Source organism: Suncus etruscus, chromosome 9 (genome assembly GCF_024139225.1).
Source record: "Suncus etruscus isolate mSunEtr1 chromosome 9, mSunEtr1.pri.cur, whole genome shotgun sequence".
Lineage (NCBI taxonomy): Eukaryota > Metazoa > Chordata > Mammalia > Eulipotyphla > Soricidae > Suncus > Suncus etruscus.
The window spans coordinates 26421549-26444969 of NC_064856.1; the positions used below are offsets into that span (position 1 = coordinate 26421549).

Consider the following 23421-nt stretch of genomic DNA (forward strand, 5'->3'; position numbering starts at 1 on the left):
TTGGACCCCCCCCCCCTCAGGATTCGCGCTGACACCCCCCTCCCTCGCCACAGCTTGCATAAGGCTCCATCTGTTTTCCGCTGAATAAACAAGGAGGGGCGAGCAGCCCTAGATCCCCTGCCCCCAGCCCCCCAGCCCGACCCGGCACAAAGCGCCTTTCTGCAAGGAGACGCCGCCCGGGCGCCGCCGGAGCCCTCCGTCTGGCCTCCCATCCCCCTGGCGGCATGGCAAGACCCACAAACCAAACCCATGGAAACGAGATTTTAATTTTTTTTTTAAAGAAAAAGAAAACACAGGCGAATCCAACAAAGAACTGAGCGCAGCACGCACAGAGAGCGTGTAGCCCCCAAAGCCCAGAACACCGGCAGGGCCCAGGCAGTGCGACTTCAGGTGCGGCAGGGCCAGCTCGAGCACAACGCTGGGAGTCCGCCATCACCTCTTGCACAACAAACCAAGTCCAAGGGACCAGGTGGTACCGATCCCGACAGGGCAGCGCGCCAGGGGACACAGTCAATCTATAGAGGCGTGCCCCAGCCTCCCCAGCGGCTACCAGGCCTTCACTTCTGGGTGGCCAGCTGGTTCTCCAAATCCTCCAGGCGGGCTGTCAGCTGAGACAGTGCGTAGTTAAGGATGCCCGGGCTACTGGGCGGTCCCCTGGACTTCCTTCCCTCCAGCCCGCTCCACCGGCCCCAAAGGATATGGTTCTGCGACAGACTTTCCAGCGCCCCCAATGTGCGTCCCTGGAACTCCACGAGGCTCTCGCATTCGCAAGGGCTCCGGAGCTCCGTGCCCGCGCCGATGCCCTCCTCTGCCAGCAAGCAGAAAGGCAAGGAAATGAGACCCCCACAGAGGGCCGCCCGGACCCAAGCCCACTCCAGATAGCCTGTGGTATAGTGTCGGAGCTTTGGATGCAAAGAAACCTAGACTGAGATTTTAGTAAACACTCTCGAACCTTTCTCAACTTGTTTCCCAATCTGTAACCAGTGAGACATTTTGCAGTTTGGTCAGGACAACTGAAAAAGCGACGCTTTTAATTCATTTTGAGCTCAAGTAAGTGGATACAGGTAGCTAGTGGTCGTCATCTAAATGGACAGCGTAATTCCAGAATAGCTTTCCTCAACCAAGAGCCAAATGGTCCTCTGAGTCTCCAATGTTATTCCAAGGGAGTCAAGAGTCACAGGGGGCTATGTCATGAAACTTGCAGGAAACTGGGAGGACAATTGTGGGGCACAGGAAGGAAACAAGGTCAAGAAGAGGTGAAGCAAGATGCCCTTCAACAGATGAATGGCTAAAGAAACTGTGGCACATAGACACAATGTAATATTATGCAGCCGTCAGGAGAGATGAAGTCATGAAATTTTCCTATACATGGATGGATATGGAAACTATTATGCTGAGTGAAATAAGTCAGAGGGAGAGAGATAGACTCAGAATAGTCTCACTCATCTGTGGGATTTAAGAAATAAAAGAGCATATGGCAAGAATATCCAGAGACAATAGAGATGAGGGCTGGAAGGACCAGCCCATAATATGGAGCTTACCACAAAAAGTGGTATGTGCAGTTTGAGAAATAACTACATCAACAACTACCATGATAACGACAGAGAGAGAAATACAATGCCTGTCTCAAAGATAGTCAGGAGATGGGAAGAAAGGATATGGGGGACATTGGTGGTGGGAAGGTTGCACTGGTGAAGGGGGTGTTCTTTTTATGACTGAAACCCAACTACAAACATGTTTGTAATCATGATGTTTAAATAAAGATTATTTTAAATAAAAAAGAGAGAAGAGGTGAAGCCCTCAACAGGAAAGGAGCCCTGAGAAAAGATGGGTCCTGAGAAAAGGCAGAGCCTTGATAAGGGGTGGAGTCATGGTAGGGCAGGTCTGATAAGGGTCGAATCCAATGAATGGTGGGACCTCAGTTGGTGGAGGGTGGCAAACAGGGATGTGTCCTATGAGCAGGTAAGGACCCAGACTAACTCACCCGGGCAGATGCTGCCTTTGAGGTTCTCCAGCAAGTGTGTCATGGTATTGAAGTCAGGAGCATAGGACACGTGAAGCTCTGAGGGCTCCGAAGCAATCTGGCGCAGCTCCTCCTCCACCGCCTTGCCCACACCCACGGCATACATGACAATGCCTACAAGGTGGAAGGGGAAGCAGGTATTTGATCTTAGCAAAAGCACCTCCCCTCTTGGAGCCATCCCAAGGCCACCAAGCCCACCTTCCTCCTTGGCACGAGCTGCCCACACGGAGATGTCATCCTGGGAGCGGCCATCGGTGAAGACCAGGCCGACCCGAGGCACGTTGAGGGCCCGTGGCCTCGCGCCCTGAGCCTCAGAGAAGCTGTGCTCCACCATGTGGCGGAGGGCCAGCCCGGTCATGGTCCCACGCTCCATGTACTCCACTGCCATCACCGCTTGCTTCACCTCGGCTCCGGTGCCATAGCGGCCCAGCGGGAACTCGGTGCGCACACGGCTAGAGAATTGCACCAGCCCCACGCGCGTGCCCTCTGGGGACACGTCCAGGAAGTCCACGATCTGGTTCACGAAGCGTTTCACCAGCTCAAAGTTCTGAGGGCGGACACTCTTGGAGCCATCGATCAGCAGAACCAGGTCCACATGGCCTTCCCGGCACCCTAGACAGAAAAGAGTTGGTGGGAGCGGCCAGAATCTTATCTGGAGCAGCCATTGCTCAGCTTCACAATCTATACATAAGAGGTGTCAAGTTCTTCCTGAATTCAGCTCTGTGCCAGCATTACTATTGATGATATTATTATATTACTACTACTACTACTACTACTACTACTACTACTACTACTACTACTACTACTACTGACATCATCATTCTAACCCTTGCCACTTACTGAATACTTAGCCCAAGCAAGGAAATCTGAAAAGTAAAGGAAAAATGGGGAAGAAAGAAAGAAACCAATGGAAAAAAAAAAAAAAACCGCAGCAGCTACCACCTATTAATCAGTTAATACCTATCAGTAGTGGCTTTAGCAGCACTTATGTCTGTGAACAGACTTTTGCCAGAACAAAACATCTGAAATCTCCAACAAGATCTAGACTAACTGATGCAAACTTGCATCACTTGTTACAACTCGCAGTGACTAATATAGCACTGAACATTGACCATCTAGTTCAGAGGTCTCAAACTCAATTTACCTGGGGGCCGCAGGAGGCAAAGTCGGGGTGACCCTTGAGTGCAAAGTCAATAGTAAGCCTTGAACATTGGGGTGTGTGACCCAAACAAATAAAACAAAACAAAACAAAAAAAAGATTCCTCTAGGGCAGGGCCACAAAATGTTGTACGGAGGGCCGTTTGCGGCCCACGCGGGGCGCAAATTTGAAACCCCTGATAGTCAAAAGCAGGCCCATAGTTACCACTGAAGTACTGGTAAGTTTGTTGATTTAACTTTACTTGTTCTTCATTTTAAATATTGTTTTTGTTCCCATTTTGTTTACTTAAAAATAAGATATGTGCAATATGCATGGGAATTTGTTCTTTTTTATTTTTTATTTATTTTTTTAACTATAGTTTGGCCCTTTAGTGGTTTGAAGGACAGTGAACTGGACCCCTGTTTAAAAAGTGTGAGGACGGGCCCAGAGAGATAGCACAGCGGTGTTTGCCTTGCAAGCAGCCGATCCAGGACCAAAGGTGGTTGGTTCGAATCCCGGTGTCCCATATGGTCCCCCCGTGCCTGCCAGGAGCTATTTCTGAGCAGATAGCCAGGAGTCACCCCTGAGCACCGCCGGATGTGACCCAAAAACCAAAAAAAAAAAAAAAAGTGTGAGGACCCCTTGATAGTGGGTAAGGGTTTGCCTTGCATGCAGCCAGCCCAAGTTCAATCCCCCACAGTCCATATGGTTCCCCAAGCACTATTTTCAGTAATTCCTGAGTGCAGAGCCAGGAGTAACCCCTGAGCATTGCTGGGTGTGATTCAAAATCAAAACAACAAAAAACCCTGGAGGATAAAGCATGTGATACTAAATATATAGGCACTGAAAGCAACAAATGTGTTTGGAGCAAGAAAATAATATGATCAGATCTTGTATTTTTAAAAATAAACTAACTGGTAGCCAGAGCGATAATACAGTGGCTAGGACACTTGCCATGCACACAACCAACCTGGATACAATCCCTGACATCCCATAGTAATTTGTGAGCACAGACCAAGAGTAACCTCTGAGCATCACCAGGTGTGGCCCCCAAAAGCAAAATATAAATAAATAAAATTAAGAAATAAAATAAGGGACCAGGTAGGTGGCGCTGGAGGTAAGGTGTCTGCCTTGCAAGCGCTAGCCAAGGAAGGACCGCGGTTCGATCCCCCGGCGTCCCATATGGTCCCCCCAAGCCAGGGGCGATTTCTGAGCACATAGCCAGGAGTAACCCCTGAGCGTCAAATGGGTGTGGCCCAAAAACCAAAAAAAAAAAAAAAAAAAGAAATAAAATAAACCAGCCACTGGGAAAGTAACAGAAGAGAAAGCCAGGACAGGATATGGCTTCCCATACCATCTCAAACCCTACACCATTTCGTTGGGCATCACACAGCAAAGGCAAAGTTGAGAAACTGGCTCAGGACACGCACAAGGCCTGGACACACGGGGCTCCCTTGCACCATCTCCCCAAAACTTACGACTGCAGCTCTTGCCATCAGCCTGGAGTTGCCGGCCCTCAGGGCACAGGCAGCGGTAAGAGAGACCCTCACTCACACACTGGAACTCGCATCCATGGTCTACACCGTTGCAGAGGTCTTGTGCTGGAAGAAGAGGTAAGCCAGGCTGAGTGAGGGAGCAGGCCATATGCTGAGAGACCCAAACCCTCTGCACAGGGTTCCAAAGCTCCTCCCATCAACAAGCAAGTCATAGCCCTTTCTGCAATGGCACAGTGGGCCCCCAACAGTGCTTATACACTCATGCTGGCAGCGGTGGCCCCTAGAACTGCAGTGGTCAATGGCTGGTGGGAAGGAAGAGATGGGAAGAGGCTTCTGATTGGAGGCATCAGAAACTTCTCAAGGGGTAAGACAGGACCAGCTTACAATGGTGCTCACAGCTGTGTACCCTTCCCATGCACTCAGGGTTCTGGGATAGAACTGAGCAGATGCTGATCACATAGTCTCCCATGTCCCAGGGATGCCCATGTCTAGATTCCAACCTCAAAGACCCTGACTGGGATGGTACCTAGCACTTGTGGTTTCTTTTAGGGGTTTTGTAGTGCTGAGATTGAACTAAGACCCTCCCTGTACAAGGCCTGTACACTACTACTGAGCCACCAAGTTGGTCCCATCATCTGTCATTTCTAGAAGCCACTGAGCCAGGCAGGTGAATGGTTCAACTCAAGTCCTAGGTGCATCCTGGTGCTCATAACTAAGTCTGGCACAAGAATGAAAGTGCTTAATTTTATTTTTATTCCATTTTAATTTTTTTTGTTTTTGGTATTTGGGTAACACCCAGCAGTGCTCAGGGGTTACTCTTAGCTCTGCGCTCAGAAATTGCTCCTGGCAGCCTCAAGGAACCATATGGGATGCTGGGATTTGAATCACCCTCTGTCCTGGGTCAGCTGTGCATAAGGCAATCGCCCTACCACTGTGCTATCTCTCTGGCTTGAGAGAGCTTAATTTTAGTGGCTAGGATACCTGCTCTCTGATAGAGGTGGTTCTACTTTTTAACCTGACCGAGCCTCTATTTTTCCATCTGCATTATGGGAGCATAAAAAAAGAGAGCAATTGTGATTTACAACTGCCTTCCCAGGAGAAATAAGGTCTTTGATAGCTTGGATGCACTTTTCAAGAGTAGAGTTGGAAAAGGAGGGCTAGATTAAGGTGAGTTTTCCTCAATAAATAGTGAAATCTGAGATTCTTAGAAAAGAGATGGAAGAGGGGCCATAGTGATAGCACAGCTGTAGGGCATTGGCTATGCATGCTGACAACCCAGGACAGACCCAGGTTTGATTTCTGGTATTACATATGATCTCTTGAGCCTGCCAGGAGTAATCTGAGCACCACTGAGTGTGGCCCCAAAATAAAAAAAAAGAAAGGGAGGAAGGAAGGAAGGAAGGAAGGAAGGAAGGAAGGAAGGAAGGAAGGAAGGAAGGAAGGAAGGAAGGAAGGAAGGAAGGAAGGAAGGAAGGAAGGAAGGAAGGAGGAAGGAAGGAAGGAAGGAAGGAAGGAAGGAAGGAAGGAAGGAAGGAAGGAAGGAAGGAAGGAAGGAAGGAAGGAAGGAAGGAAGGAAGGAAGGAGAAATAAAAAATAAGAGATGGAAGAGGAGGAAAGAGCAAGCAAGAGAATTGGTGTGAAATGAGTAATTGTGTGGGTTGAGACTGGAAGTAGAGAAGCCCCAGCCCAGAACTGAGATGACTAAGAACTTTCAGAAACAAGAGAATCTAATCTTCGGTGTGGGATCACACATCCAGCTGTGTTCAGGGCTTACTCCTGGCTCTGTGCCCAGGGGTCACTTCTGGCAGGGCTCCAGGAGTGAGGAGTACTTGAGGTTGAACACAGGTAAGCCAAATGCAAGCCAAGCAGCACCTTGCCTACTACATTATCTATCTGGCCTCAGGTGGTCTAAGTTATAATGGTCATTATTTTTTGGATGTAAGCCTAACTTTTCTGAGCTCCAGCTCACACCTCTGTCCAACTCTGTCTAAGCAAATGGACTTAGGCACACCTGCAAATGCTCACCTACCCTGTGTGCACAGTTGTGGAGGCCAAGGAAGGGGCCTGGGTCAAGAACAGTGGATTCATTGTGCAGCAGTGAAGCAGAGGAGAGCAATAAAGAGAAAGCACTCAGCAGGAACAAGAAGGAGAGAATAAAAACCCTTTGGGAAATGTCAGAGATATGGAGGAATTAGAATGCTCATGGTTCATTAACTAGAGCTTCAAACCCACTTGTTGAACTTTCTAGAAAACGGAAGTTGGCATCTGGATTGTTAGAATGGTATTCCTTCTAGGGTCAGAGCAATAGTACAGTGGGTAGGGTGCTTGCCTTGCATGCACCAGCTTCAACCCCCAGTATCCCAAATTGTCCTCTGAGCTTGCCAGGAGTGATTTCTGAATACAAAGCTTCGAGTAACCCCTGAGCAGAGCCAGACGTGGTCCCAAAACAACAAAAAATTTTGTCTTTTTTTGTCCAGGTTATTGTGACACTAAAAAACGATGCCCCTTCCCAATGTCTGACACTGACTCAGCATTGAAAGCTGCACTTTTCATCAAAGGAGTAGACCCATGGGCACACAAGTATACTCCAGGTGGCCTAAACAAGAATGTGAGGAGAGTAACCTTTCAGAGAGTAGCATGAAGCATGAGCCAGGCCTTGAAAGATTTGAAGGTACAGAGAGCAGCAGTAGCAGGTGAGCAGCCAAAAGTATTTCAAGTGCAGAAGCAGGAAGGAACAGATATGTGGAAGAGGCCAGAGAGTAGAGTCTGTAAGTGAGTCTAGCAAGAACAGTAAGGATGTGCCAAGGGCATGACACAGGCATGACTGGTCCAGGTGACCTTGGGGAAGAGTGTGGAAAACACATTGAACTATGGGATTGGCCACTCTAGGCTGCTCCTATTGAGGGCATCTTCTTTTCTTTTTCTTTCTTTCTTCTTTTCTTTTTTGTTTTTTGTTTGTTTTTGTTTTGGGGTCACACCCAGCAGCACTCAGGGGTTCCTCCTGGCTCTGCACTCAGAAATCACTCCTGGCAGACTCAGGGGATCATTTGGGATGCTGAGAATCATACCCAGGTCTGTCCTGGGTTGACCACAACGCTCTACGGCTATGCTACTGCTCTGGCCTCGTTTCTTCTTTTCTTAAATCTGGAGCTGGACTCTACTTCCAAAAGCCCTTCCTGAGTCATGACTGTTACAGAAGCAGTGAGGTAAACAGGTCACACTTGGGCTCACCCAGACAGTTCTTGTTGTCTGCTGCCAGTTGGAAGCCAGGCTTGCAGGCACAGTGGAAGGTGCCTGGGGTGTTGATACACTGGTGCTGGCAGCCATGTGTCCCCTTCGCACACAGGTTCTTTCCTGGGGGAAGATCAGCAGAATCAGTAGACAAGAATCAGTGGCAGACAGAGAGGCAGAACCATTCAAAATGAGCAAACTGGATGGAGACAACATCAGGCGCCATATTTAAGAACGACCCTAGATGGGACTGGGGCCTACCCCAGTAGGAAGACTAAGAAAATAAATACTGAGTAGCCCCCGTGAACAGGATCAAGGCTAGATGCATCAGGGGACAGGACAAGACCACAAAGGAAGACAGGAGGTGAGGAGGAGACATTAAATCAATGCTGACACCGTTGAAGAAGAGGTTTACTAATGGATAGGGGCATATCTGTTGGCAGATAGTACAAGGGCTAGGACACTTGCCATGCACGCAACCAACTTGGATCCCATCCCTGGCATCCCATAGGATCCCCAAGCACAGCTAGAAGTAATTCGTTAGCACAGACCAAGAGTAACCTCTGAGGATCACCAGGTGTGGCCCCCAAAAGCAAAATATAAATAAATAAATTAAGAAATAAAATAAATCAGCCACTGGGAAAGTAACAGAAGAGAAAGCCAGGACAGGATATGGCTTACCATCGCCATCCCTAACTCACCGCACAGCCGACTCTGGAATTGCAAGCCAAACTGCTGGATCAGGTCGAAGGACTCCACAAGAAACACATGCTCGTCCAAGGGAGGTGACGCCATGGCGCGCAGAGATGCCACGTCTGCACGCTGCACCCCCACAGCATAGATTTCGATGCCACGGGCTCGTGCTTGAGCAGACACATCGGCCACTCGGTCCTGGGGCCGCCCGTCCGTGACAATGACAGCGACCCGCGGCACACGCGCCTCCGGCGGGCGGGCTCCCTCGGCTACGCTGAAGGCCACATTCATGGCGTACTGGATGGCCAAACCAGTCATGGTGCCCTGTGCCAAAGGTACCAGGGCGCGGATGGCGCGTTCCATGTCCTCCACACGCGAGAAGGCGCCGAGTGGGAAGACACTCTGCACCTGGCTCGAATACTGGATCAGGCCGACGCGCGTGGCGTTGGGCCCCACGTCCAGGCCGCGGAGGAGGCCCACCAAGAACTGCCGCATAGTCTCAAACTCGAAGGGGCGCACGCTGCGCGAACTGTCGATCACCAGCACCAAATCCAGGGGCCCCGTGTGGCACCTGGGAGCTGCAAGACCAGAGAGGACTTTGCTGAAGAGAATCCCCGAAGCAAACCCAGGGTGGAAAGGGCCCAGTGCAACCTTCACAGAACCAGCCTTATTTATAGCACATGCACAGCTAGATAGTTTCTCTGCTACAGAGCTTCCAAATGTTGAGCCTGGTTTCACAGATTCCCAGGGAGCTAATTTTTTTAATTACTTTATTTAAACACCTGGGTTACAAGGTTGTTCATAATACAGTTTTTTTCCCACAGATACAAAGTTATTCATGATTGCATTTCAATTATACAATGTACAACATCCTTCATCAGTGCACATTTCTGGCCACCAATATCCCCATTTTCCTCCCACTGCACTCGGACTATGGGGCAGATATTCTCTCTCTCTCCCTCCCCGCCCCAGACACTGTAGTTTGCAATATTGTTACCGAGGGGTATCATGCCTATCACTTTATTTCAGCACCCAATTCTTATCCAGAGTGATCATTTCCAACTATCATTTTCATAGTGGTTTCAGGGAGCTTTTGTGAGGAGGTATTATCCTTCCAAGACTGCTCCAGAGATGTAACAAACTCAAATACTGACATGGCCCAGACAAGCACCATTAATAAAGGATCTGGTTGGTTAGGATGGTGAACACCCAGAGAGCCAAAGTCCCCCCTGAAAAGCCCAGTGTGCTTGCGTATCATTCCATATGAGCTGAATCCTTGGATGTTTCTAGAGAACTTCCGAATAGGGATTTTTATATGAAAACTCCTGGCTCCCCCACCCACATTAACATTTAAAAATTAAACACCAGATAGTTCTGCATGAGTCCAACGTGGTCACGTTGGACCATGTTGAGTTGCCTCTGAGTAACATCCTATAGATAAGACCTAAAGAGGTAATAGAGAATGTGAACTCAATTCATGTGTGTGTGTGTGTGTGTGTGTGTGTGTGTGTGTGTGTGTGTGTTTTGGAGGGAGGCATACCCATCAGTGCCATCAATGCTTATGGTTCATTCTTGGTGTGTTTGGGGCACCAAATCTTGTCAGCTGCATGTTAAGACAAGCATCTTTGTTCTTCTTATTGGACTTAGTCCTTTTGTGAACAGCCCTGAGTTTCCCTCCCCAGGGCTAAACCTGCTTTTGCCCCCCCCCCTCACCTTTTGTCCCTTCCCCTCTCTCACTTCTGCTCACCTGTGGCCTGGGGCTGAGTTTCCCAGGGCTGGAGAAGGAACAGTAGCACCAGCAGTGGGGAGCATAAAAGCCCCCTCATGATTGGGGGGGGGGGGTTACAAGGGATAGAGATGTCAGAGCCTGGTGGAAGGAAAAAACAACATGATAGCAAAGCAATCATATTCTGAAACCTTGATTCTGTATGGGGGAAGGGATTGTTTCCAAGGGGGAAAGGCATGACTCTGTTTTACTAGTCTCTGATATTTGAACATTTTCATGATAAAAAATATCACCATAGTGAAGTTGCTGGAAATATGAGGATTCTGCTTGTAGCATTGTAGAATGGTAAATAAATTAAAAGTAGATCAAATAAATAGCACCATGGAAAAGGAAAAAAAAGTGGGGGTATTGCAGGATCAGATCCTCTGTTTATGGAATTCTGAAGATCAACCTGAGTGTTCTGCGTGTTCTTCTCCCTGGGCACAACAGAGACAGAAGCCAGTCCCCACATTGCATACTTCTCTCTGCACACACAGCACCTCAGAGTGTGGCTGTCTTCTTAGGCCACATACACTTTCAAGCATGCACGCAAGCGTATGCACGCACATGTATGCACACAAATGCCCTATCCTTCTGTGGGGTTAGGGTGGTACACCCACCTTGCACTTGAACTCTCTAGGCTTGGCCCCTCCACTGAGATGCCACCAGGGAGCACCTCCCAGGTTAGCCAAGTGATGGTGGGAAGTGCACAGCTGCCCAGCAGGTGCCCAGCCCTGAGCAAACAGGGGCCCTGGAGTCCCGGAGCTCTGGGGCCTTGAAGATAAGGCAGGATAAATCCAGAACACTGTGCAAGCGCTAAAGATCAGGGGTGCGCAGGTTCTAGGGAGAGAGGTCCTGGAAGCTACCCGCAGTGCAGTGAGTGAGCAGCGGAGGGCTCAAGAAGCGGGATGGACCCTGTAGGGGCAGCAGGTGAGTTCTTGCCCTCCAGAGGCCCTTGGCGACGCCCCTTAGAAGCATAAAGAAGTCCCGTTGTACAGACGGGAAAATAGAGAGGCTCGAAGCCCAAGCTCCCCTCTGAGCCCTAAAACGCCTTTCTATTCCCATTCTCTCCCTCTGCTGCCTCCCGAGTTAGCGTTTTCCTGTGGCTGCTTCTTGGCAGAGGGGAGCAGGTCACCCCTTACCCAGCCGCAGCCCCGCCCCCCCCCCCAATTCCCTGAATGGGCCTATTCTGCACACAGCTGGTGCCTGCCTCCCCGCAGGCGGCCTTCCCGTCCGGATCCTCCCTGCCCTGCCTTTCAGGCAAGCACTCTGCCATGGCATCCTAGAAAGGAAGCCAGATGTGCCCGCAGCTGGTGGAGCAGGAGCTTGGGGGTGGGTGGGGTGTTTTTCTGGCTTGGGCTCTGTTGGGACAGGGAAGCGGAAACATTTCTGAGCCCCCCCCCCCCCCATCCGCACTCTTCATAACCTGCACAAGCTTCAGAACCCGGGAATGTGGAGTTAAGGCCCTTCCTACTCAGCTAGTGGCCAGAGCCAAATTCTCGCCTGGCGCCCCACCTTCACGCCCGGAATCCAACTGCTCCTGCCTGGAAGTTCGCCTCCCCCTCCCACGCAGGGCATGGGATTGGGTCCAGAGAAGCTGCTGGGTCCCCCTGAGGCCACACAGCAGCAACACGGTGCAAAGTTGACACTAGGCCCTTTTCCACCCGAGCTTCATCCACGGATGAAAAAGATCTAGAAAGACATCTCGCGGGTGGGAGATTCCTCCAGCCTTGGCTGAAGGATGCAGACCTGGGGAGGGGAAGAAAGGGGAGGAGAGAGATTCCTAGGGCTTCAGGAGAGAAATTAGGGGAAAAGTCCTCGCTCGCCCTGCTTTGGTACCGAGGCAATTCAGTTTGGAAAGGACGCACCGAGACCCGACGTGGGGAAGGAAGGGCGCAGCCGGGCTTGGGAGCCGCATAGACGGCGTGGCTGCGGGGAATTGGGGTCTCCTGGTGTGGATTTGCCCCGCAGGCTCCCCGACACCCCCAGGCCCCTTGACTCACCTGACTCTGCCCCACGGTTCAGAGGCGCGGCCGCTGAACGGAGCCGACAGGCGGAGCCTCGCGGGCAGTTGGACCAGGTACCGGCGCGGGCAGCGAGCCCGGGGCGGCGTCTGCCAGGCAGCTGGAGCGAGCGGCTGCGGCGGCCGCATTTAACCCTGGCGGGCGCTGGGAAGGGGGAACACGGGCGGCGACCCCTCCTACTGGCGGGAGGGTCTCCCTCCTCCGAGGAATCGGGGCGGAGCTATTGGGACGCACCCCTGCTGCCGCTGGCCAGAGCTGCTGCGGGGCCGACCTTGGGCCCCCCAAGAACGCGGCTGGGCAGCTGCAATCTGGCCCGTGGAATGCGCTGGATGGCTCTCAGAGCACTTCCAAAAGGAGTGTCCCAAGGGGCGGAACGGGGCTCGGCTCCCCCACGCTCAAAGTCTGGCCCACTCCAGGACGCCCGCCCCGTCCAGGTTCGGAAGACAGCCTCGGGGTTCAAAGCTCTAGGTCTGCCCGATGCTCAGCCAGCCCCGCAGCCAAGAAGGGCCCCCCAAGTCGTTCTTGGGCCCACCTGACCTCCTGCCAAATCTTGGGCCCATCAGTTCCCTAGGCATCAGAAGCTCTACAGACTACAGGCCTTTCTCCTGTTGCAGAAGGGGAGATTACTTTGACCTTCCAAAGGACTCAAATGTATTTCCCCAAGATCCTGAAGACAAGGTTGTTGTTTTTATTTGGGGAGGGAGCAGGGGATGCGGCTCCCAAATATCCTGGAATTTATAGACAGCCCAGCTCTCCAGTCCAGGGATCAAGGAAAGGTAGCCCCTTCCAATTGGGAGACCAAAGTACCAAATGAGGTGTCTCCTAGGGTACAGGGAAATAATGGACCCTCAACCCAGTCCTCACCCTCATGCTGGCACAAATGCAGTCCTTTTCCCTGCCAGCTACTCCCCAGGACTCCCAGCTGCTTTGGCCTGGAGAAAAGCTGGCAGAGGGATGCCTGGGTGGTCCTGGTAGACTTCAGGCTGGCCTCACCAGCCCCACAGTCCAAAGATGGAGCTTGTGACTTGCATCCCAGACCCCTGCCTGTCTTGAACCTTGTCTGTCAGACCTTGTGTGTATGGGTGGGTGGGGTCAGACTACAGACCACCCTTCCATTCATTCATGCACCTGGGAGCTTCATCCACCTTACTCCCTGACACTCACGCTGGGGCCTGGACCTGCACCCCACCCAGGTCCTCCTCAGAGGGTTCTGCGGTCCCCAAAGAAGGCATGCGGCAGTGCCTGCAACAATGGGAGCAGACTGTACGGATCCTGCACGCCAAAGTGGCCCAGAAATCCTATGGGAATGAGAAGCGGTAGGTGTGTGGGCAGGTTGGGAGGACTCAGGACTGGAAAATTGGGGGGGGGGGGCTGGTCCCTCACTGCCCTTTGGAAACTACTCCAATTGGTGTAGGAGCTCACAGTCCCCACTCACACGTTGACTCATTTAGTCATTCTCTCAGCTCAGCTACTACTTGATCAGTACTTATGTCCCAGGTTCTCTGGGCATTGCTGAACACAGGATGTGCAGCTGGATGAGATGTGAATGGTCTTTGTTTATAGCATCTCCACTCCAGTGGGCAAGCCTGTGAATCAGTCAGGGTGATACTGGTGGACTGTGATGGGAATTTATTCAAGAAGATGATGTGTGGGCTGGAGTGATAACACAACATGTAGGGCATTTGCCTTGTACATGGCTGACCCAAGTTTGATCCCTGGCATCACATATGGTCCTCTGAGCATCACCAGGTATATCAAAGAAAAAGGAAGAGGAGGAGGAGGAGGAGGAGGAGGAGGAGGCATAAATTCAGCTCAGAAAGGCTAAGGTACTGAGGGAAAAATGTATTGGAAAAAGGCCCTTTGAAGGAAAAGATAATTCAATGGAATTTGGATCTGAAAACATAGTTAGAAGTGAGAGAATTGAGAGATGCAAATTTCAGTGAGAAAAAAAACGAAAATGCCATAACCTTGAGCCCTAACAAATGTGGCCTGGTCAGGCAGAGAGCCCTACAGTGGGTGGAATAAGAGAAGAAGTAAGTTGCAGGAACAAAAGTTGGAAAGGTGAACAGAGACTGGGGAATATGAGGACTTTGAATTTCAACCATTAGAAATTTTAATGATGAATAACATGCTTTTAAAAAAAAAAGCACATGGGGCCAGAGAGATGGCATGGAGGTAAGGCGTTTACCTTTCATGCAGAAGGTCATCGGTTCGAATCCTGGCGTCCCATATGGTCCCCCGTGCCTGCCAGGAGCAGTTTCTGAGCACAGAGCCAGGAAAAACCCCTGAGCACAGCCGGGTGTGACCCAAAAACCACAAAAAAAAAAAAAAAAAAGCACAGTGACTGTTGTGAAAAGTATGTGGAAAGGGGAAGGAGAGGAAAGATACCATTTAGGGAACTAAGGTTGTGTCCTAGCAAACAGCTGTAGTTACTCAGGTCAAAATGTAGGTAATGGGGAACCAATGGACTCTGGACACATAGAAAGGTGGGGGTAGGATTTACCTATGCTTTGAAGAGGGGAAAATAAACTCGGGGGGAGGGGGTGTGGAGAGATAGTACAGCAGGCAGAGTGCATGCCTTACAAGCAGCCAACCCAGACTCGGCCCTCAGAATCCCATATGGTTCCCTAAGTACTGCTAGGAGTAATTCCTAAGTGTAGACTCAAAGTAAGTCCTGAACACTGCTGGGTATAGCATAAAAAGGAGAAAGAAAAGGGAGAGAAGGGAAGTAGGAGGGGAAAGGGAAAGAGGAGAGATGGAAGCAGAAGGGGGAGGAGGAGGAGGGAGAAGAAGTAGAAGAAGAAGAAGAAGAAGAAGAAGAAGAAGAAGAAGAAGAAGAAGAAGAAGAAGAAGAAGAAGAAGAAGAAGAAGAAGAAGAAGAAGAAGAAGAAGAAGAATGGAGGAGGAGGAGGAGGAGGAGGAGGAGGAGGAGGAGGAGGAGGAGGAGGAGGAGGAGGCGGGTGGTGGTCTAGCTGTTAATGGGGCTCAGGTCACAGAGAACCCTGGTCGTGGGGAAAGGAGATGATGAGATTTGGGCTTCGGTTGTTTTTTTGTTTTTGTTTTTGTTTTGCTACCTCTACTATGCCCACAGGGAGGTGATGAAACAACCCTGCGCTTCCACGTCTCCGCAGGTTCTTCTGCCCGCCGCCCTGTGTCTACCTCGCAGGACCCGGCTGGAGGGTGAAGCCAGTGCAGGGCCAAGGTGAGGACTGGTGGGAGCTGCCCAATATCTCCCGCTACCCCGGGGCTGTAGGTACCCTGAGGTCCCGCTTGGGAGCTTACGGGGCGGTGAGCAGCGCAGTCCCGCCGCGCCCTCTGGCGGTGAGAATCGGGAGTGAGGGTCCCCCGAGTCCTTCCCGATGGCACTCTGCAGCTTGTGCCCTGCATGCAGCCCACCAGGCCGGGGAGGCCGGGCCCACCGTCTGCGGCTTCATGGGACTGGACGGCGCCTCTGGCAGCGCCGCCGAGACGCAGAAGCTGAGTTTCGAAGAGCAGTGGGACTCCCGGGTGAGAGTGCACGGGAGGGGCTCTGACGCCTGATCTCATCCAGGTCTCCCCATGTCCCTCAAAAGTGACACCACTGCAGGAGCCCAGAGACCATGCAGGTGGCCCGGGGGCCTGGGTTCGGCCTGGCGGGTGAGTGAGCCCAAGAGTTAAAATCGGGGACCGGAGCACAGCGGTAGGGCGTTTGCCTTACACGTGGCCCACCCGGGATGGACCCAGGTTAGATTCCCGGCATCCCATATTGTCCCCTCCCCGAGCCTGCCAGGCTCGATTTCTGAGCACAGAGCCAGGAGTAACCCGTGAGCACAGCTGGGTGTGGCCCAAAAAACTAAATAAATAAATGTTAAAAAAAAAAAAAGTTAAAATCGTAGGGGCTGGAGCAGATAAGGCAATTGCTCTGCATGCCCACGACGCAAAATTGATCTTAGGCATCCCCTCGGGTCCCCCAAGTACCGCCTAAAACTAATTCCTAAGTGCAGAGCCAGGAGTAGCCCGATTATATAATCGCTGATTATGGCCCCAACCAAAAATAAAGCAAAAGACAGAGCCTGCATCGTGAAGCTTCAAGAGTCCAGGTGTATGGAGTGGATGCCACTTAACAGGAGGAGAAACACACCCCTCCCCGACTCCCCAGGAATTCGGCTGCGCCAAGACCCTGTACATCTCTGATGCTGACAAGAGGAAGCACTTCAGGCTGGTGCTCCGGCTGGTGCTCCGAGGGGGCCAGGAGCTGGGTACCTTCCACAGCCGCCTAATCAAGGTCATCTCCAAGCCATCGCAGAAGAAGCAGTCGCTGAAAAATACTGACCGTGAGTCGGGCAGGGCCTGGCTGAAGTGGGCAGGGTTTGAACAAGGGGTGGGATTAGGCTTAGGAGCAAAAATACTCGCCTTTTGGTGCTCAGTACCCAGCACGGTGTCTGTTCCCTAGTAAGCATTGGTGCCTGAGAAGACAGCTTGGAGGGTGCCCAGCGGCAAAGGGATGGGTAAGGAAGCAGGAGAACAGCAGGTTCGAGGTGAAGAGCAGTAGGGAATGAAGGCCCTGTGAGGCACAGGGAACCTAGATTAAGAAATTGTTAGGGGCTTGAGAGATAGCACAGCAGTAGGGCATTTGCCTTGCATGCAGCCGAATAAGGACAGATGGTGGTTCGAATCCTGGCATCCCATATGGTCCCCAAGCCTGCCAGGGGCGATTTCTAAGCAGAGTCAGGAGTAACCCCTGAGGGCCGCCGGGTATAACCCCCCCCCCAAAATAGAAAGAAAAAAAGTTTAGGATAGACACAGGCTCAGAGTAAAGTGATAAAAACAATTATACAAGCCACTGGAAAACATAAAAGCTGGAACAGCTATACTCATACCTTGCATGCAACCAAACCAGAATAGATGGTGGTTTGGATCCTGGCATCCCATAAGGTCCCCCAAGCTTGCCAGGGGCGATTTCTGAGTGCAGAGCCAAGAGTAACCCCTGAGCGCTGCCAGGTGTGCCCTCCCCCCAAAATTTTTTTTAGACTGAGACTGGAGCAATAGTACAGCAGATACCTTGCACATAGTCGACCCAGTTCTATCTCCTGCATCCCTTAGGGTCTCCATAGCAGTGCTAGGAATAATTTCTGAGTGCAGTCAAGGAGTAAACCCTGAACATTTCTGTGTGAGAAAGGAAGGAAGGAAGGAAGGAAGGAAGGAAGGAAGGAAGGAAGGAAGGAAGGAAGGAAGGAAGGAAGGAAGGAAGGGAGGGAGGGAGGGAGGAAAGAAAGGAAGGAAGGAAGGGATGGAGGAAGGGAGGAGGGAGGGAGGGAAGGAGGGAGGGAGGGAGGAAGGGAGGAAGGAAGGAAGGGAGGGAGGGAGGGAGGGAGGGAGGGAGGGAGGAAGGGAGGAAAGAGGGAGGGAGGGAGGGAGGGGAGGGAGGGAAGGAAGGAAGGGAGGGAGGAAGGGAAGAAGGGAGGGAGGAAGGGAGGGGGGAGGGAAGGGAGGAAGGAAGACAAAGGAAGGAAGAAAGGAAGGAAGGTAGGAAGGAAGGGAGGGAGGGAGGGAGGGAGAGAGAAGGGAGAAAGGAAGGGAGGGAGGGAGGAAGGAAGAGAGGGAGGGAGGGAAGGGAGGAAGGAAGACAAAGGAAGGAAGGTAGGAAGAAAGGAAGGAAGGTAGGTAGGAAGGAAGGAAGGAAGGAAGGAAGGAAGGAAGGAAGGAAGGAAGGAAGGAAGGAAGGAAGGAAGGAAGGAAGGAAGGAAGGAAGGAAGGAAGGAAACTGTGAATCAAAGGGCCAAAACAATAGCATAACAGAAAGGTGTTTATCTGGGTTAAATCCCCCAAGCATTACCACATGGCCCTCCCAGCCTGCCAAAAATGATCCTTAGCACAGTACCAGAAGTAAGCCCTGAGTTGAAAAAAAAAAATAGAAAGAAAGAAAGAAAGAAAGAAAGAAAGAAAGAAAGAAAGAAAGAAAGAAAGAAAGAAAGAAAGAAAGAAAGAAAGAAAGAAAGAAAGAAAGAAAGAAAGAAAGAAAGAAAGAAAGAAAGAAAGAGAGGGAGGGAGAGAAAGAAAAAAGAGAATGAGTGAGAAAAGAAAAAAGGAAAACATTGTCAGATGAGTCTAAGGGCAGATCCAGGTGGGACACTGACTGGCTCCCCCCACCCCTTGCAGTGTGCATCTCCTCAGGTTCCAAGGTGTCCCTCTTCAACCGCCTGCGATCCCAGACCGTATCTACACGTTACCTGTCGGTGGAGGACGGGGCCTTTGTGGCAAGCGCGCGCCAGTGGGCTGCTTTTACGCTGCACCTGGGTACGCACATGGGCAAGAGTTGGTTATATCTGCACCTCTGTTCCTTGAGGAAAGATCCTTTTGCCCTGTCGAATGAAGCTCAGAGACACATAAGAACACATCACAGGTGCCAGTGCTTTAAGACTGAACCGAGCTGTGCAGCTGGGATCCACCCTTAGTCCAAGGGTGTCTTAGTGCTCCAGCCCCCAAGAGTGTGACTTGAGCGATGGAGCCAGAAGCAAGAAGGGCAAGGTTTGGGGTAGAAGCTGGGCAGACCAAGTCCCTCCAGTCTCCCTTCTCTCATCCCTCAGCCGATGAACACTCTTCCCAGGGGGACTTTCCCCCTCGAGAGGGCTACGTCCGCTATGGCTCCCTGGTCCAGCTGGTGTGCACTGTCACAGGCATGACGCTGCCCCCCATGGTAGGATGGCATGAGGAAGGAGGGCAGACTTGGAGGGGTGCTTCCAGATCACCCGGGTATGGCTCACATGGGCAGAACACCCAAGCTGTGTGGGGCTGTGTGGAGTGAAGGAGACTGGGGGGAGGAGGGATGAATGCCCTTGGGACTGGGAGGGCAGCCTGAGGTTACCCCACATGTCCTGCCCCCTTCCCTGGCAGATCATTCGGAAAGTGGCAAAGCAGTGTGCACTGCTGGATGTGGATGAGCCCATCTCCCAACTACACAAATGTGCCTTCCAGTTTCCTGGAGGGCCTCCAGGAGGGGCCGGCACTTACTTATGTCTGGCCACAGAGAAAGTGGTGCAATTCCAGGTGAGATGCAGAGCATCCTGAAGTATGAGTATTAGAGAGTCAGAGTTGTAGCATCTTCCTCTGAACTACTCCTGGGTCACAGATATAGGACAATGGAGAGGGCATGTGTATTGCAGCCAGATGACATGGGTTCAATCCCCAGCATCCCATATGATCTCCTGAGCACCACCAGGAGAAATTCTTTGTGTGTGTGTGTGTGTGTGTGTGTGTGTGTGTGTGTTTTTGTTTTGTTTTTGTTTTTGGTCTTTGGGCCACACCTGGCGGTGCTCAGGGTTTACTCCTGGCTGTCTGCTCAGAAATAGCTCCTGGCAGGCACGGGGGACCATATGGGACACCGGGATTCGAACCAACCACCTTTGGTCCTGGATTGGCTGCTTGCAAGGCAAACAAGGCTGTGCTATCTCTCCGGGCCCAGAAATTCTTAAGTGTAGAGTCAGGAGTAACCCCTGTGCTCCACTAGGTATGACCTCAAATGCAATATAATAAATAAATAAATTTAATTAAACAATTAAATTAAGTAATTAAATTAAAACCAAATAAATAGCTACTCCCCCTGGGGTAGTATTATGCCTTGGGCAGATTCAGAAGGCATCTGAGAATAGTGTAGAAATAACAGTATATTCTCAAACAACACTTCTTGTGTGTATTTTAGACTTTCTTGTTTGTTTGTTTGTTTGGGGACATATCCAGCAGTGCTCAAGAGGCTACTCCTAGTTCTGTCCTTGGGAATTGCTTCTCGTAGTGCCAAGGGGTCCTGGATCGAACTCAGGTCTCCTGTATGCTAAGTTGCCACTCAGTCTGTGGCTCTTTCCCTTTGACCACACTGAGCAAAGAATTCTTTGTTCCAAAGATTATTAAATTTAGAGAATGTTGGGATATATCACTGTAGAATGCATGTAAAGTTAGCATTCTGCATGTCTTTTTTATTTTAATTAAATTACTCTGAGACACAGAGTTAAAAAGTTGTTGATGGTCAAGTTTCAGTCAAACAATAGCATTCTGTCTTTCTGCTTTGATATATGTATGTGTGTTCTCATTGAGTCATGCTAAGACTATTAGGATCCTGGAGCACTAAGACATAATTGTGGAATGGGAAAGTTATTAAGCAATTACAAGAATATCATCAAAGAATGCCAAGATAAAATCAGAATTTGTAAAAATAACACTATTGAGCAATGCTTTCAAAGAATTTTTCAGTTGTGGAATTTGGGGGCATAAAGTTGTGCAATGTTCAAAAATCAAAGTCTGGAATCTGAATAAAATAGACATTTAGAAACTGGTTTTCCCATGCCAGAAGATAGTGCAATGGGAGGACACTTGCTTTGTATGTCGTTGACCGTAGTTTGATTTCCACCAGCACTCTGTATGGTCCCTAAAGCACTGCTGGGGTGATCCCTTAGCTCAGAGATAGAAGTAAGCCCTGAGGAAAAAAGCGCAGGAGGGGAGGTAGAGGGGGGAAGAAAGGAGAGAGGGAAGGAGGTAAGAAAAGAATGAGAAAGGGAAGGAAGGAAGGAAGGAAGGAAGGAAGGAAGGAAGGAAGGAAGGAAGGAAGGAAGGAAGGAAGGAAGGAAGGAAGGACAAGGGGAGAGGAAGAAGGGAAGAAAGGAAGCAAAGGAGAACTGAAGAAAGGGAAGGAGGAAGGAAAGAAGGGGGTAAGGAAGAAAGAAGGGAAGTAGAGAAGGGAGGAAGGAGGAAAGAAAGGGGAGGAAAAAAGGAAGAAAAGAGGAAGGAAGGAAGGAAGAACAAGGGGAGAGGAAGGGAAGAAAGGAAGCAAAGGAGAACTGAAGAAAGCGAAGGAGGAAGGAAAGAAGGGAGTAAGGAAGAAAGAAGGGAAGTAGAGAAGGGAGGAAGGAGGAAAGGGGAGGAAAAAAGAAAGAAAAGGGGGAGGAAGGAAGGAAGGAAAGAAGGAAGGAAGGAAGGAAGGAAGGAAGGAAGGAAGGAAGGAAGGAAGGAAGGAAGGAAGGAAGGAAGGAAGGAAGGAAGGAAGGAAGGAAGGAAGGAAGGAAGGAAACTTTTCCAGGAGTCTATTACCTCTAGAAGAGCCTCTGGGTCTAATCCAGTTCTCAGGGTTGGCAGCGACTGGAACCTGGAATAAGAAAGGCAGTCTTCCCACATGGGGAACCCTTTGATCCTTCTGTTCCCTCCATTTGGGGCCCTGCAGGCCTCCCTTTGCCCCAAGGAGGCGAACCGGGCGCTGCTCAATGACAGCTCCTGCTGGACCATCATCGGCACCGAGTCGGTGGAGTTTGCCTTCAGCACCAGCCTAGCCTGCACCAGGGAGCCCGTCACCCCAGTGCCCCTCATCAACACCCTGGAGGTGAATATGGTCCTGAAGTGTGGGATGCTGCCGGATGGGAACCCAATCTGAGCCCGGGGGTGTAGCGCTGGTGAGGTAGGGCCGCCCCTTTCCCCCTTTCTCCATCATACCTGCACCCCGTCCCCCACCCAGCTCAGTGGCGGGGGCGACGTGGCCACGCTGGAGCTCCACGGGGAAAACTTCCACGCGGGACTCAAGGTGTGGTTCGGGGACGTGGAGGCTGAAACCATGTACAGGTAGGAGTGGGGAGGCAGTTGGGCCAGGGAGAGCAGGGGAAAGGGTCATCTTGGGGTCCCCGCAGCCCTAACCTGGGGCCCCACTTTCAGGAGCCCACGCTCGCTGGTGTGCGTGGTTCCCGACGTGGCCGCCTTCAGCAGCGACTGGCGCTGGCAGCGTACCCCCATCACGGTGCCCGTGAGCCTGGTGCGAGCCGACAGCCTCTTCTACCCCAGCGCCTTCTCTTTTACCTACACCCCTGAGTACAGCCGGCACCCCAGCCCCGCGGGTGTCCCTGAGCCTGCCACCAACGCGGATGCTCTCCTGGAGACCATCCACCATGAGTTCGCGCGCACCAACTTCCACCTCTTCATCCAGACGACGTAGTAGTGCCCTGGAGCTCCTCTTGGGCTGAGCTCTGGGCCTCTCTGCTGTGGTCAACGGAGCCCCCAGCAAACCCTCTCGGGCACCACGCCTGTCCTGTCTCCAATGACTGGCCCAGAGGTGCTCTGCGTTTCCTGTCTTCATGGGCTTCACCTAATCAAAGCTCTTCCCTCCCACATCTCCCCCCCTCCCAGTTCTGTCACCCTGTTTGTCTCCCAGTGTCTCTCTTCCTTCACCTTTATTTTGGAGAGGGGAGAGGAACACTTGGCAGTGCTCAGGGATCACTCCTGGTGGTGCTCAGAGCACCATATTCTGTGCTGTTTCTAACCCAATTGACTTTATGCAAGGCATGTGCTTTGCCTGCCCTATTTCTCGGTCTCTATCTCTCCCTGTGTCTTACACACGGTCTCTCACACTTTGCAGAACAGAGCCTAGGAGTCAAGGATACACTGGCCCTTCCCACAGCTATGTCTCTCCTTGATGAAAATAAACACATAGATTCACACCCAAGCCTTAGTCCCAGACTCAAACACATGACCTGCAGGCCCCCTGGATTCTGGTCCTATCTTCAGCCCTAGCTGTTACTAACACTTTTGGCTTGGGTTTTGTTGGTCTCACTTAGTCTTGACTAAGTGTCCATACTGTGCCAGGTCTCAATCTGGGACTCCAACCTGTAAAGCATGAGCCCTGACCCTTTGTGTGATCTCCTACATACCCTTCGTTTATCAGGTTCCCTGATCACTGAATCCCACTCTGGAGCCTGTGGTCTTGTCCTGATAGTCTCCGGACCTAACCTGGAGGACCCAGGCCCACTCCTCCTTGTAGGCCCTTCCTGGATTCAGGCCCAGTATCTGGTCTATGTTTGACCTCCAGCCCACAACTATGGAAGAGTTAGGTCCTGGCAGAAAGACTGCCCAGGCTGGGAACTCAGGGTTCCCTCTGCCCTGCTCAAATCAAGCCCTCTCCAGAGTCTGGTCTGAAGCATCACCTCCCAAAAGCACTGTGTGCTCTCACACACATGAGCATAGACAGTGGGCAGTTTCTGGACCTCACAGGTGGAGAGAGAGGTGGGGGAGAGAAGGAGAAAGATCCCCCTCACCTCACAGAG

General features: G+C 51.3%; 2 protein-coding genes across 2 annotated transcripts; one reads left to right on the forward strand and one right to left on the reverse strand.

The window, feature by feature from the left end:
* Positions 1–247: 247 nt before the first annotated feature.
* Positions 248–10407, reverse strand: MATN4 (matrilin 4). Its single transcript, XM_049780535.1, has 8 exons — positions 10329–10407; positions 8590–9159; positions 7889–8011; positions 4640–4762; positions 2222–2635; positions 1985–2137; positions 701–808; positions 248–616 (listed from the first exon to the last, which is right to left on the reverse strand). Exons 1-8 carry the CDS (start codon positions 10405–10407, stop codon positions 558–560), a joined length of 1629 nt encoding a protein of 542 aa, XP_049636492.1. The 3' UTR covers positions 248–557.
* Positions 10408–11254: 847 nt separating this feature from the next.
* On the forward strand, positions 11255–22316 carry RBPJL (recombination signal binding protein for immunoglobulin kappa J region like). Its single transcript, XM_049780536.1, has 14 exons — positions 11255–11276; positions 11567–11659; positions 11825–11980; positions 12318–12426; positions 13564–13686; positions 15502–15572; positions 15762–15877; positions 16509–16683; positions 18509–18646; positions 18937–19046; positions 19244–19396; positions 21558–21713; positions 21846–21949; positions 22040–22316. The coding sequence occupies exons 1-14, from the start codon at positions 11255–11257 to the stop codon at positions 22314–22316; spliced, it is 1803 nt and encodes a 600-aa protein (XP_049636493.1).
* The last annotated feature ends 1105 nt before the right edge of the window (positions 22317–23421 follow it).